The sequence below is a fragment of the Pollicipes pollicipes genome, unplaced genomic scaffold, assembly GCF_011947565.3.
Source record: "Pollicipes pollicipes isolate AB1234 unplaced genomic scaffold, Ppol_2.1 Scaffold_6686;HRSCAF=7923_pilon_pilon_pilon, whole genome shotgun sequence".
In the NCBI taxonomy this organism is placed as follows: Eukaryota; Metazoa; Arthropoda; class Thecostraca; order Pollicipedomorpha; family Pollicipedidae; genus Pollicipes; species Pollicipes pollicipes.
The window spans coordinates 24,800,339-24,814,513 of record NW_023596921.1 but is presented as its reverse complement, the minus strand read 5'-3'; the positions used below and the strand labels follow the sequence as shown (position 1 = coordinate 24,814,513).

At 52.8% G+C, this 14,175-nt stretch overlaps 1 protein-coding gene across 1 annotated transcript in view; it reads right to left on the bottom strand.

Annotated features, from left to right (window-relative positions):
• Positions 1-575: 575 nt before the first annotated feature.
• in (inturned planar cell polarity protein) overlaps positions 576-14,175 on the bottom strand; it is a 101,294-nt gene continuing 87,694 nt past the window's right edge. Inside the window, exons 18-22 of the mRNA XM_037231672.1 lie at positions 5,818-5,887; positions 3,817-3,908; positions 2,582-2,756; positions 1,740-1,840; positions 576-940 (exon numbers count right to left, since the gene is read on the bottom strand). Coding sequence (XP_037087567.1) covers positions 835-940; positions 1,740-1,840; positions 2,582-2,756; positions 3,817-3,908; positions 5,818-5,887 — 544 coding nt within the window. The 3' untranslated portion in view covers positions 576-834. The remainder of the gene's footprint in view (positions 941-1,739; positions 1,841-2,581; positions 2,757-3,816; positions 3,909-5,817; positions 5,888-14,175) is intronic.

Genomic DNA, 14,175 nt, shown 5'->3' with positions numbered 1-14,175 from the left:
CGCAAACGATCAACCCCGCACACCCAACCTTGGCGGCGTGACTAGACTGGATTGGATGCACTCGTGCGTCCACCGATCCTGGTCTCCGAGCAGCAGCCATGATCAGCGGTGTCGGATGATCCCGCCTGGCAGACGACCACGCCACCTGTCGAACCATCACTCGGAGGGAGTCTTCGGATCGCTGTCGGGCCGCCTCTTCCATCGGGACACGCACCAGAGCGTCTCGTTCTGACAGTCACGCACTCCGACAACAGGTCAGCCTTGTCACAAATGTATTCGATACAAATTACTAAAACACAGTAAAAACGCATGGGCGGAGAACAAACGCCGCGGAGAGACCCGTATGCCTGCCGGGCAGCCGTGGAAGTAAGGACAGTCACCGCACGTCGTGGGCGAGTTCGAAGCATCTGACTCAGGCACAGAGATGACCGGCGCCACCGCACCTGTGTATCACATGTAAGACCACCAGGTACAACAAACGACCGCCGCAGCGGAGACGCATTCGATAGCGGGATGGGGGAGGAGGGGGAGGGGGAGGGGGGGGGGGGGTATAGCGTGACGGCCGATACCGCTGAGCAGCTGTCAGAGAACGGAGGCGCGTTGACCGCTGACCACCCCACAAAGCCTTTCAGCCGTAATTCGCGCGGCGTCAGGGACCTCCAGAAGCCATCGCATACGGATACGCGTCACCCCTAAACCCCGCCGTTGTCGACAAGCTGTCACCCAGCTTGTCGTCCCCGCCATGCACCGCTTGGAGGCGGCGGGCGGTTGGGCGGCTGGCCGCTTCGAGACCCAGCCGACGCCCGCCGCCATCCGAGCTCAGGTCAGGTCAGATCAGCGGGGTCCCGTGCCCTGCGACAGCCGGAAGGCCAGTTCCAGCATGTCGGGAGGCGTGCTGCCCGGCACGCAAACGAACAGCTGCCGACGCGACATCTGACGGCTGAAAAGGAAAACACGCTCAGCCTGGCTAAGCGGTAGGCGGCGGACCGAATGTGTAATGCGCGAGGAATATGAAATACGCGACGTGCTCTTACAAGATGTGTTCAAATTTCAAAGCGTTCTAGACGACAAGAATACACGCTTTAATGCCAAGAGAACGCTCTTCTAGCAACAATAGAAGCATTGATAAAATGACCACATCAGCACATGACACGTGCGAGACAAGTGTGGCTGTTACAAACAAGCAGCACCGTATCTTAACGTTATCTGAAATTCCGCACAGTCCAATAAGTGCACATAACTCCAATCCTCAGGACAATAACGTTCGTATAATCTCACCCGTGCCTAACAACTTGGTAATGGTCTGCTTTTCCGGGAGATCTTGGAGCCTTAGAAACATCGTGCTAAGCGGATATTTCTATTTTTGCTCAAAACAGCTCGCATTCTGGGCTTAGAGCAGCCTAAACCAATGCATTTATTACAAAAAAGTTTGTATTCGAGGCTTCAATCGCATTGCGATTAAAGTCACACAGAAAACAAATTTGGTGATCGGGATATCCGTTTTCTCACGCAATGACATCGGACAATGGCAAGGTCCGCTGATTAAATGAAGCTGGTGTGTGAAAGGCACTAATGTACGATCGAGTCATTCAAATTGTAATACATTATAACCACTGACCAATACCAGGAAAAGGTAAGCAACATCAGGCAATGAAATACAGTAACACCGTATACATACGGCATCGCCTATCAAACCTCAGTGCGCCTGGGAGAGCCGGGTCATCGCACCACCCACTCACCCGACCACCCAGAAGGTCTGGCCGTCCTGGCCGTCCAGGCTGAAAAGGGTACCGACCTCGCGAGGCGCCCCCTCGGCCGGCGGCTCCGCAAGGCCGCTTTCCTGGAACGCGTCCCGCCGTCAGCACCAGTCCCACTGCGCACCCTGGGCCAGCATTAGCGAGGGGCCCGCCATCATCCCCACCACCCGTCCCCGGTCAGCACGGGCGGGGAGCCCCCCCCCCCCCTCCGTCATCCATCAGCACCACTCCCCACACCAGGCCAGCACGAGCGAGGAGCCCCGCCGTCAGCCGCCAGCCGCACCACCCCTTCTCGGTCAGTACGAGTGCGAAGCACCGCCGTCATCCATCAGCACCACTCCCCACACCTGGCAAGCACGAGCGAGGAGCCCCGCCGTCAGCCGCCAGCCCCACCACACGTCCCGGTCAACACGAGTGCGGAGCACCGCCGTCATCCATCAGCACCACTCCCCACACCGGGCAAGCACGAGCGAGGAGCCCCGCCGTCAGCCGCCAGCCCCACTACCCGTCCCGGTCAGCACGAACGGGGGGGGGGGGGGGGGGGCGTGAGTCGGCAAACCCAACACGGCCGACCGCGCAACGCGGGAGGGCTGGTGTTTTAATCCGGAGCTTCAATGGCCATGAGCTGTTCACGGGTGCAGACCGGGCATTTATTCGCTGTCTTCACGGCCGGTGCCGTGGCAAGCTGCCCGCCCGCCAACACACGCCACTGCACGTCTAGACATACCAACACCAGCCACCGCATATCTAGCACCGCACGTCATGTGCTGTCCTGAGCGACCTCACGGCGGCGAGCAGGCGTAGCAGCAGCGGCCGCCACCCACCTCAGCCGGCGGCGCCAGCAGCCGCAGCAGGCGCGCCACGGCACTGTTGAAAGCTGCCAGCAGGTCGGCGCGCACCCAGGTGGCCAGCAGCGGCTCCGGCAGTGCCAGGTAGGCGGCCGCCTCCACGTCCAGCCAGACGTGCTGCAGCGCCAGCGAGAACGCGTCCGGCACCACCCTGGCGGGGGCGGCGGCGTCAGCGGTTGACCGGCCTTCGGGTTGTGGCTGAACACCCGGGCTCGGCTGCAGGGGGCGCGGCGCGGCGGGTCGCAGGGCCGGGCGTGCGACACGAGGCAAGGGACAGCGACATCGCGCGAGAACGGCACGGGAAGACGCGGGAGGACGCGTGCCGTCGCGGCCACCGCACCCAACTGAACGCGCTGGAGATGTTTCCAGGCGGCAGCATGCGTACACGCCCAGACCGGGGCACCACATCTAGACCAAATCATTGAGCAAAGGTGACCATTCCACTTTGAGAACTACTTTACGCCGGATATCACGTCTGCGGCTACTGACGGCGCCCTCCGCCCTGACGACTCTCACGACGATTACGAAAGACCGGTCCGCGGCTCAGGATCGAGCCCACAACATGCTGTACTGTGCTGGCGGGCGCTCCAATGGACTGGACTGCCTTGGCCCGAGGAGACACAGCCACCGCAAACACACGAGCGCATGGCCGAGCGGGTCATACGCTGGAAGGACAACAGGCTCGTTGAAGCACGCATTGATGTCCCGTCGCCAAGCCGTCCCCTGGGAGGTCACCCGGTCCGCAGACACCGTGCACGGTCGCAAATGTACAGCTACCAATGTCGCAATGCGCCATTCATCAATATTCAGAGCAGCACCCCAGAAATGGACATGTTATTCAGAGCGTGGCATAATGGTTGGACGGCTCAACATATTTCCATCGTGAAGCCGTAACCGAGATCGCAGCTCTGTAACTTGACACAGCGAAGGCTACGTTACGGCCCGACGCACAGATTCAGAACCAAGAAAAGTGAGCTTTCGTCAGGGCCCACAGGCGCCGTCGAGAGACATCCGCGGAAATCGGAGAGCACGAGTACCACCAGTTGTACAAGTTGTATGCTGGCGGTCCAGATGCGTGTTGAAAGGCAGCTGCATCGGCACTTCACACATTCCCGTGCCTGCAGAAATGTGCCCATGCATTTCTACGGAGGCAAACCCTGCAACCGCACGCGCATACCGGCACATAACACCCAACGTCGTTAAACACCTACCTCCGGGAATCTTCGAGCGCTTGACCCATGTATATTTTCTTGTTCTCCATCAAATCATACTGATTTGGTAAAAGGCGGCTCGTCGGCGGACCCTGTAGAAAACAAACGCAATGAGCGCCAGAAACTTGTTGCGCTGCTCACTTCCCCGAACGGTGGCATGCAACAGCGCTGGGAATTCTCCAGGTAGGTGTCCTCAGCAGGACACATTTACTGAACCCCAATGTATACATAGGCTCAAGCAACACAAAAGCAGGCAACTGTGCCACGGTCCCATTGCTTCCACATTCGTTACGCATAAAGTGTGTGCGAATTACAATTGAACATGCCATATACACACGAAGTTATTACGTTGGGTGTATACAATTAATCGACAATCAGAATCATTCACCTTAATATGGGTTTGGAAGTGAGTTCACACGCTTGTAGGATTCAACAGTCTAGGCAAACAGATTCTTGAGGCATGGGGCGTTGACACGCGCCCGGTCAGCCGAATGAATACCACGCCAATCGGGTGGGGATAGGGGCGGAGGGTGGGAGGAGGGGCGCCGGTCTATTTGACCCCACCTGAGATCTCAAAACCTAAAGGAAGTTCGAAACACCAAACTGATAGGGCGGCTTGAGGCCTACAGGTGAATATACCATATATAGTAGTACAAAATAACTAACAATATTAGCATTTATATAACATACAACTTGAAGCCTATTTGCGAATTCGATCGCGTCGAATTTTGAGGTCTCTAGGTTATAACCTTCGGATCAAATAATTCAAATAAGGTCACATCCAAAACGGTGTCCGCGGTTCCACCCGACCTTATGCAACTACCTTTAACCTAAGCACCTCTACTAAATAAAAGGAAACGGGTGATCATTTCAAGTCCGTGACCTCACTTTACCTTCAGGTCATGGTGGTCAAATACCTGGGAGGTTGATTTGATTTTGAATTACAATAAGCGTCAAGAATTACGATATACGGTATGTCCTACAACTAAGGTTAATCGCGGTAATTCAAGGTCACTGAGCTAATCTCGCCTTCAAGGTCAACTTACACTTTTGTTGACCTTGTGATCAATAAATTCTAAAAGAGCGTCAAAAGCTACGCGGCAAAGGAAAGCATCTAGTAAAAACATTGAACACATAAATCGGGTACAACTTGGCTTGAGCATCGACCTGGCATTCATACCTGACCCAAGGTCAATGGCATTATCGTCTCCTAAATTCAGTTATCTAGTTGTCAAAAGGCTATCATACACATGCATGGTTTGGTCTAACACTCCGTTTTCGCGTCAGATCGAACGATTTCCTTGGAATTCCTCTCGCTAGCAGCCGTGGGTTGACTTTGGCCTGCCATAAGTCGACGATCTCATCAGATACATCTATTTTCATACTTGACAGATCTGCGATTTGATTGGATGCAACTAAGCAGAGATCAGCGCGGTTCCACCGCGCCGTTCGGAAGCCCTTTTGAGAAAAAAAAAACATTCGGAGGAGGGAAACTGATCCCCATCCGAGCGCGTATAAGGGTTTGAATTGTATGATATTTAAAAGAAGTTGAATCTGATCAAAAAGGTTACAGTTTGACATTGGATGACATAACACTGCGAGTGCAACTAGAACAACGATAATGCACTTCAGATTGATCGAGGTACAACAGCAGTCTAGAAAACCAATTTTGGTGCATGCAAATCGAGAAACTTGCGTTACTTGTCACAGCTGAGCAAAACGCCATCATGATCACCAGAGCAAGGCGGCAGGCACGTTAGTAGTCATAGATCATGAACCAGAAAGACAGTATCCTGATTTTCATAACATATAACACTGATTTCAACTCAGCTAACCAAAATCTAGCAGTGCGCTCAAAAACATCCGAAAACTTTTTCAATTAGCGGAGGCTCTGAGACTATTTTCAAGGGCGGGAATGAACCACCGGATGCGTCAAAAGGCCCTGAGCTGCGACCTCTCCAGATGGTGCGGGAGTCCGTGTGAACGGCAGCCAGCGCGTACCCGGTATATCTCCCAGGTGTCAGCCGCCGAGCCGTCCGTGGAGCCGCTGCCGTCCTCAGAGTGAGAACACCTGTGAACAGTCACAACCATGAAACCACCGGCCACCACGCCCAATGCTAGTCCAGCTGGCAACAACAATTGCCTGGTACTCATCGGCCTATGAATTTTACGAACAGGGGTCGCTGGTTGAAGGTTGATGGAAAATTAGATGACCTAGCCCAAGGCAGCAGTAAGCATGTTAATTCTAGATCTTAAAACTTAACCTTTCAGGTGCCAGGTTCCATATCCGGACTGTTTATCCGGGCAAATCACAACTCAGGGACGCAGCCGGGGGAGGGGAGAGGAGGGGCCAGCCCCCCCCCCCCCCCACACACACACCTTGAGCTAAGAGGCATGCACTAGACACTGAGCGATTTCACATGAATTTGGCACAAATTCAGAGAAATTCGGGGGAAATCTTAAGTTCTCTCCAGGGGGAACAATCCGGAGACGTGTCTGTTCTACCCATCTAGATAACTTTTGACGCGGCACGGGCGAGGTGAAAGCAGACGCAATTTGCCTGGTTCACTTGTGCACCCGGCCCGGGCGTCGTGCCACATGTGCATGCATTGTCAATTTAACTATGGCCTTTCCCTGCATTCAGTGACGGCAGCGATCCTCTGGCCAGGTCAATCTTGTCCGCCATTGCATGCCATGACCGTCAGAAACAGTGTGCGCAGCGATTGCCCGTTATAGCGCGGCCGGTGGGCGGTTCTCGCCTCTTGTAAACGCCCAGAAGTGGTTGTCCATTGGTGGCTCCTTGTGAAGCTCGGTGTGGCAAACGCGGTCTGGCAGTGTTTGATACCAGCACGGCTGATTAGCTACACTTCGTTTAGCATTGGCATGGGGATGCTGGTACATTTCCGGTCAGGTTGCCGATCTATTTGACAGAGTAGTAGTGGCTCCTTTGAGAGTCGTCATGGCAGGTAGTGGGTCAGTTATACATTTTAGAAGGCTCGAGTAATAATGTTCAAAGGGGTCGGCACCCTCGTAGGTGGCTGGCTATTATTTTGTTTGTGTTTTTTTTTAAATGTCGCTTTTCTGTTCGTTACATTCACAGCACGCACATGCACGACCCGGGCAACGCCTTGGTGGCAACACGGGTCTTGCTCCGGTCACGGGGTCCAGGTCGGGCCAAGGGTACGCGTAGTAGCATGTAGCGTGGCTCGGGAGCACGTCATTACGCTCTCGTCACGTCACGTCATTACGCTTTCGTTGACCAATCCGCTGCCAGCGATCAACTTCGGCGAGCTGTTGAAATGTGCTCGCGATCGCTACATCAACGGCGTCAGACGGCCGACTCAGTCACATGTGCAGGATCGTATCCCTCGTAACACGCGGACACGTCCCCCCCCCCCCTTCCGCAAAACACCCAACCAGATGTCATATTTCATTTTCACCGTTGATGTCAAATATTTGGCCACTTGGGCGGACGCCCAATTTCTCATTCTCTGTGAAATTCGAGGAAAGATGAAAGCCACACTTGTTTGAGGTCAGCGAGGAGTTCGTCTTAAAACGTTCGCTAACCCAGTCGGCACGGACGCGCTTATAATACAGCTGTACTGTCAGGGTTCTCTGATCATGAACATACTAATCCAGACACAGTGAAAAATCACTCATTTCAATCAAACGCTGATATTTTGGATTATCCTGTCCACGTCACTTCCATTCAAAAATGCCCTGAAATGTGCATGAATGATACCGCATGACTATAACGTGTCGGATCCCAGGAGCCACGGCATTGCTCCCTCGGTACGTCCACTCTGGCCACATAGTAAGCCCCTCCCAGCCGTAGTAACCCAGCCATCGTGGGGCCACATAGTCACCCCCTCCCAACTTCTGGCCATCGACCACTTCAAAAGGATAGTCCATCGACCACCTAACAGCAATGTTCCGACCTTTGTGAGTTAAAACGACAAGGCACACGTTACTCAGCCATGTCCACATTTTGGCAGGATAAAATATTGGGTTGTGCTGCGTCATGACGTCACATTCAACCGATCGTCAACCAGCAGCGGTGGCTCGAACCGGACAGTTGGCCGCCGGTGTCGTTAGCCCTGGTCAAGTGACGCTACAAATAACCTGCTTTGGAATAATCCCATTAGTGCATTGTATCGATGTCGGAAAACTGGAACATTGGCTGGTGTCCTGGTGTATGGCGCAGTTCACTACCTCGGGATGCAGATAGCTCAGCGGCGCGTCCAGAGGGTGACGCGATATGAATCGACTTGACGTGACAAGCCACCGATAGCACGCCTTCCACCTGGTTACGAACACGGTCCGTGTTACGCATAAACAGTGACCGGTATTTCAGTAACATTGCCTCAGTCAAATCCATCAAAAGTTTATGTGCTGGGGTTAATCTGACCATCGACCCGGGCGTTTGTATTCCAAAGCGACGCTAGCAACACCGTACACGAATATTCGCGGTCCACGATACCGGGAACTTTGCGCGCGTCAATTTACATCAAATCACGGACTTCGACAGTACAGTGAATACGACGCATCCACACTTGACGCCAGGCATTTGCGCTAACGGGAATCGGCTGCAGCGAGTCTTCAACTGCAGGTGAGACGGACGACGACAGACCGCCAACCAACGCCCAGCAGCGCAGCCGAGTCGGCAGCGGCCGGTGAAAACAGCGGAGCATGGCAACGATGCAACGGAAGCGTCAGCACCGATAGCCCCAGGTCCCTGAACATCTGACTGTGCGTATTGGTGCGCTTCATCGACATCTGCGCGTGTCAGCTACGCGGAACGCGAGCATTCACCAGCGGCCGCTGCCGACTCTCGCCGGCCCCTACGAGTCCGAGTCGGGAGAGCTGGCCGCCGAGCTGCTTTGAGAGCCGCCTTCGCCGTCCTCGGGGTTCGGCACCTGATCCTCCTCTTCTTCATCCTTCTTGCGCCGCTTGAGGAAGAACACGAGCAGGAGGCAGAGCAGAAGCGCCAGCAGCACGCCGGCCACGATGAGACCGACGAGGCCGCCGGTGCCGCTGGCCGCCGTCAGCGCGCCGGCCGCGCCCGTGGCCGTTATCAGGCCGTCGGACGGCGTGGTGCCGTTCACGGACAGATGCGACGCGTTCTTCACCTGAGGATGGCGGAACGTGGCAACTACCCGGAACTGAGACGTCAGCACCGACAGCTGCGGGTCCTTGAACGTCTGACCGTACGCACTGATCAGCGTCATCGACATCTGCGGGTGTCGGCTGCGCAGAACGCGAGCATTCTCCAGCGTCTCGTTGTTGACAAGTGAGGACGCACACTCGCAGGCCAGTGGACCCCGCTTGCTGCCGCCCCACAGCAGTCGGTGGCCCCTCATACAGTCCAAGGTTTCCAGGTTCTCGATAATCATCTGCTGATGGGAGACCACTTTCGGACCGATGTCATCAAATGGAAGGTACATTGTGATGCTTGGTAAGACGGATGGGTCTTTGGGATTGACTATTATGTTCACAAACACAAAGTACTTGAAGTCTTTGTCGGTTGCCTCAGACTTGGGCATGGGCTTCATGTTCAGGGTTCGAAAATCATAGTCTTGATCCGCCGATACTTGAATTTCGTACACGCCTTCCTTTACCGGAAACATTGGTCCGGTTTTTTTGTCACAGCTCTCGCCAGAAAAACCCGGCGGGCACACACATTTGCAGTTCTTGTCAATGTGACCAAAGTTTTTACACTTCGGGACCTGTTTGCCATTCTTCTTGCAGCTTGATGCCCACTGAGCCGGACAATTGTACAAGATGTTGACGACTAGTTTATCATAATACGTGGGCGGTATGCGTCCAAACTCATGATAATCCAGAAGGTACTGATAGCGAGGGTCCACAGTCACAAAGACGGGTGTGCTTTCAACACTGTCTGCGAAGTCCCGGGAGCTAAACATAAGAGTGGAGGCGTAATCAAACGGAGTGGCATGCATCGGAGTATTATTAAAGCAACCAAAAAAATTCCGAATCTGACCCTTATAAGATCCCAGTTGATACGCATCCATCGGCGGTGAAAAGTTTTCAACATTAGTGTGGACAAATTGTGAGGAATCCCGTCGGTATACGTACGATTTCACCCCGCTCATGCTCATGATTATTTTATGCACCGTGTTCTCGTCGCATCCGCCAAGGCCGGCTTTCTGGCAGGTGTGTGCATCGCCGCCAGTAGGCCCAAAACAATAGCCTTCCGGATCTGTTGCAAGATATATGACTGCAGATGAAGGATGCGCGTCGCCCTCGCATACTTTTCTTGGTTCTTTGACAAATTTCAGGCACGTTGAATCTGTCCACAATTTCACAACCCTTCCAAATAACGCCTGGGATGCGGTGTCATACGAAGATTGATACGCGTATCGGATCGGCCTTGTCTTGTTGTGGGCATCATTAAATAAGGCAGAACCGTACGCGAACCGGGCACTCACGCTCATTTTTTCCACTTTGTCGGACAGCGTCAGTTTTCTTAAAAGCAGAACTTGCGTTTAATTGAGGACGTTTTGCACTGCGTTTTCCTTCAAAACCAATGCCGTGCGGCTTCAGCATCGATCTTCCCGGCTGCTCTTGACTTTAGAAAAATATAATGACAGTTGACGAATGCAGTACACTGTAATCACATCAGAGACTGATCTTTCAAGATGACATTACGGCAAACATTTTACGAGCCTGCAAACACAACACCTGAAAGTGCTGGCAGAGGAACAGCATCGTTTGCAGAACGGCGTTTTTGGTTTTCAATAAATGCGTTCAATCTTGAAGAAGTGTACACTAACTTTGAAATTAACTGCCGAAGGGAAAATGGACCAAATAGTTTTCGCATCAGTTATTATAAATGCAACGTAATTTGGCGCTGCATAGCCTGAATGACAGATAAGAAAAATTCGTTTAAAAAATGGGTCGAAACTTTCGCGACGTAAACGGATGGAACGAAGTCAAACAGTTAAAAGCAAATTCTCCGTTCAGAGTTTGAATCATCGGAAATTGCATAGTAGGAGATTTGATATAAATTTGCCAAGCTCGTGCAATGCGTCAGCCGAAGCTTTCATCCAGCAACGCGCAGCTTTTCATAGTTGCAGCCTATATACAGCCTGTACTGTAGTAATACTGCACGCTTATTACACACTACAATGTCAATGTCAGGCCTACGTTGATGAGGGTTTCAGCGATGGCCGATTTCCAGCAAAAACAAATATTTAAACCATATACATATATATATATATATATATATATATATATATATGTATGAAACATCATATATATACGGGTTTATCGGGACAGCATTACCAGCCATTACATCCAGCATCATGGTCCTTTTTTGCAATCAAGGATACAGTCTATCGTTAGTTTCCACGCGGCAGGCTTAGACTTTGAAGATGCCATACCACAAGTTTGTTTGGCCAAACCCTACTGCCTCATAGCTACAGCAAACAAGTATATTTTGTGATTTTGGTGCTTTCATTCAAAATGGGGATCATAGGTCAGGGTTGTAAATAAATGTCCTGTTGCACTGTGGCGTGAAGATAAGGGGACTTATCGTTCAAGTGGCGTGAGGATAATGGGACTTATCGTTCAAGTGGCGTGAGGATAATGGGACTTATCGTTACCAGCAATGGGCCATGACAATCCCCTGCTAAATCAAATGATATTTAACTTAACGGTTTTTTAAATTGTGGCTGATGCAAACCTCCTCGTCATAATGTACCATGAATCTCACATCCGCATCCGCAAAAAGACATATACTTTTGTAGAACAAGTATTTCGAAATGGTACCACGCGAAGGCCTACCGCAACTGACGGCAAGATTCGTACCACAATAGGAAACATGCCACAACACAGCAGCATTGCGCCTTGACGGCCCTCCCCACCAAAATGCGCACAAAGGCGATCTATTGCAAGCTGCTGACTGATGCCCCAATGACCCAGCCAACGACGGGCACAATGCTTCGCCTCCATCCATTCAGCGAATTTGAAATTCAGAAGCCGCCGATGTACCGTTTTCATCCAAATTAAGAGACCAAAGCGAACACGCGATAGCATTACCCGCCCTGACGATGATGGCCATTAGTCACGACCTTTACCTTACAACCCGCTAAGCCGCTTAAGGACACTGCCGCCAAGTCCAAACTCGAAAACCGCAGGATCGATCTCCAGAAAGCCATTACTTGTGAATACAACTCCTACGATTTCATTGCAAACCCCGAAAGTGGTGTCCCCAGGCCCGCCACCTTCACTTCCGAAAACTCGAGCACAAAACTTTGGCGCATTGCAGCCAAGATGAAACTCGGCAGCCGACCAACTGATTCCCCCGAAGCAGTATCACTGGATAGAGCACACGCGACTTCTCCATCTATTCAGAAAGTCGTTGTCTAAGGTCAACACATTCACCTTCAAAAGAAAATTGAAAAATCTTCATGACATGTCATCGGGCGGCCATGATCACCGCAGACCGCATCGCCCGACTTGGGGCAGGAGTGGTTGCTGACTCGTTGCTCGGGAAGAGAGCTTTTGACCCGAGTCCTGTTGCGACTTAGGTCAAGTTTTCTGATCGTCTTTTAACATTCCGTTTTGCATGGTAAAGTGTTACAGTCCCTTAGTTCTTTAACACGTCAACCCTAGTGATGCTCGCTCGTCTCAGGCACACGCATTAAGATCTGGAAGTACTGAGTGCGCCGCACCAAGCCATACCGACACGCGCTCGTCCACGGTCTCCGCATCTACCTATGCAGAGTTTGACACAACCCACTGGTAACTCCCGCCCGTCCTCTTACAGCGCCCGGCCAGGGCAGAATTCCGAGTTAACCTGAACTCGCTAGGCCCGTGTGGTGGGGCTACAGAAAAAAAAATCGTTTCGTTAAATCAAGGTGATGAAGCCTTCTGAACATTTCCAATCTGCACCGCTCCCAGTTGAGATTCCGGGTAACGCAACGCTCGGCGTCAGAAACAAAAACGAGACCGTAGACCAGTGCACTGTTCCAGATCCCGGGAGTGCTGCGGAAACCGATCTCGGAGGCCCAGACCCAAACCACTACGGCGATGTTACAGTCAAAGCTGTGCGCACCATATCAGACGTCCGACACACGGCGAGACCACACATGAGGGATTCCCCGAAAGTGCTTCAGCTACAGCAGTGATGACCACAGCGCAAGACATGCCTCAGCCGCGACTGCGCTGACAACAGCGCAGAACGTGCCTCGGCCTTGGCAGCGCTGACGACAGCGCAGGACATGCCTCAGCCGAGACAGTGCTTACCGCAGCACAGGCCCATCGCAATGCCGGGTTTGACAAAAAGAAAAGGAGGCTGGCTCCGAGACAGCAAAAAAAAAGAAGAAAAAAAGAAAGAAACAAAAACAAACGTGTGTCGTCCAGCCCGCGCATCGCACTGCTAAGGCAAAGGCATTCCCAGTCTCCTTCAGCAAACACAGGCAGCGAACGCCACAGCGCCGACGTGTGGTACTCAGGAAGATTCCATCCTGCAGCCAACTCTTCTCAGAAAGCTATCGCTTCTCTCAGCTCATTCCCGACTCCTGGCCCGAAACAATCTACTGATAATGCTCAGAAACGAACACCTTATACTGTCCACGCCATAGAGTTCAAGATTCCGAATTAACTTTGTCTCAATGGTGACGCGAAACAGTGACTTAAGTCCAACAGCATCCATGAGAAATTTCGTTTCTGCTGACACCACGTAACTCTAGGTCAGTAACAGGGTCGGAGTCGTCCGACTCCAATGGAAGCTGTAGGAGCTGTACAGTGCGCTCAAGAACAGGTGGATACTAAAAGAACGAGCTAGCTTCTCGTCCGTTAACTGTTCAATGTGAGCCAGGGATGGTGCGAGTGAGATGCATCTAAAATTCGTCGCGTCTCTGAGGGAGTCAGACGCCTTGCACGGGAGTTGGACACTGCTAGTTCACATGCCTTAGGAACGACGCCGGTAACCAAACAAGTCTGGATACCGCAAAGTACACGGACAGAGGGGGCCACATCCCCTAAATAATGACTTTCACGCACACCGTCGGCGCCGGGTTTCTTCCGTCGATGTCATGCGTCGCGGTGTCACGCGGCCTCGTGCCGCTCGCCGTCTTTGATAGCCGGGCGAAGCCGGCCGCCCCGCCCGGCGGCACAAGCCAGCTCCGCTGCGGCCATGACATGGTCAGTCCCAAGCTCACGCTCCGGCAAACGTTTGTTCGGGCTGGCATGGCAATGTTCGGCGCGCTCTTCTGTTCCTGCCCCAGCAGCAGTGTCTTAGGCAGGGTGGACTGCACGTTGCGAGCGGTCACGGCCGGCTCTTCGCTGCACCCGTGGCCGCACGTTCGTCAGCGGCCCTGTTCGTGCCTGCAC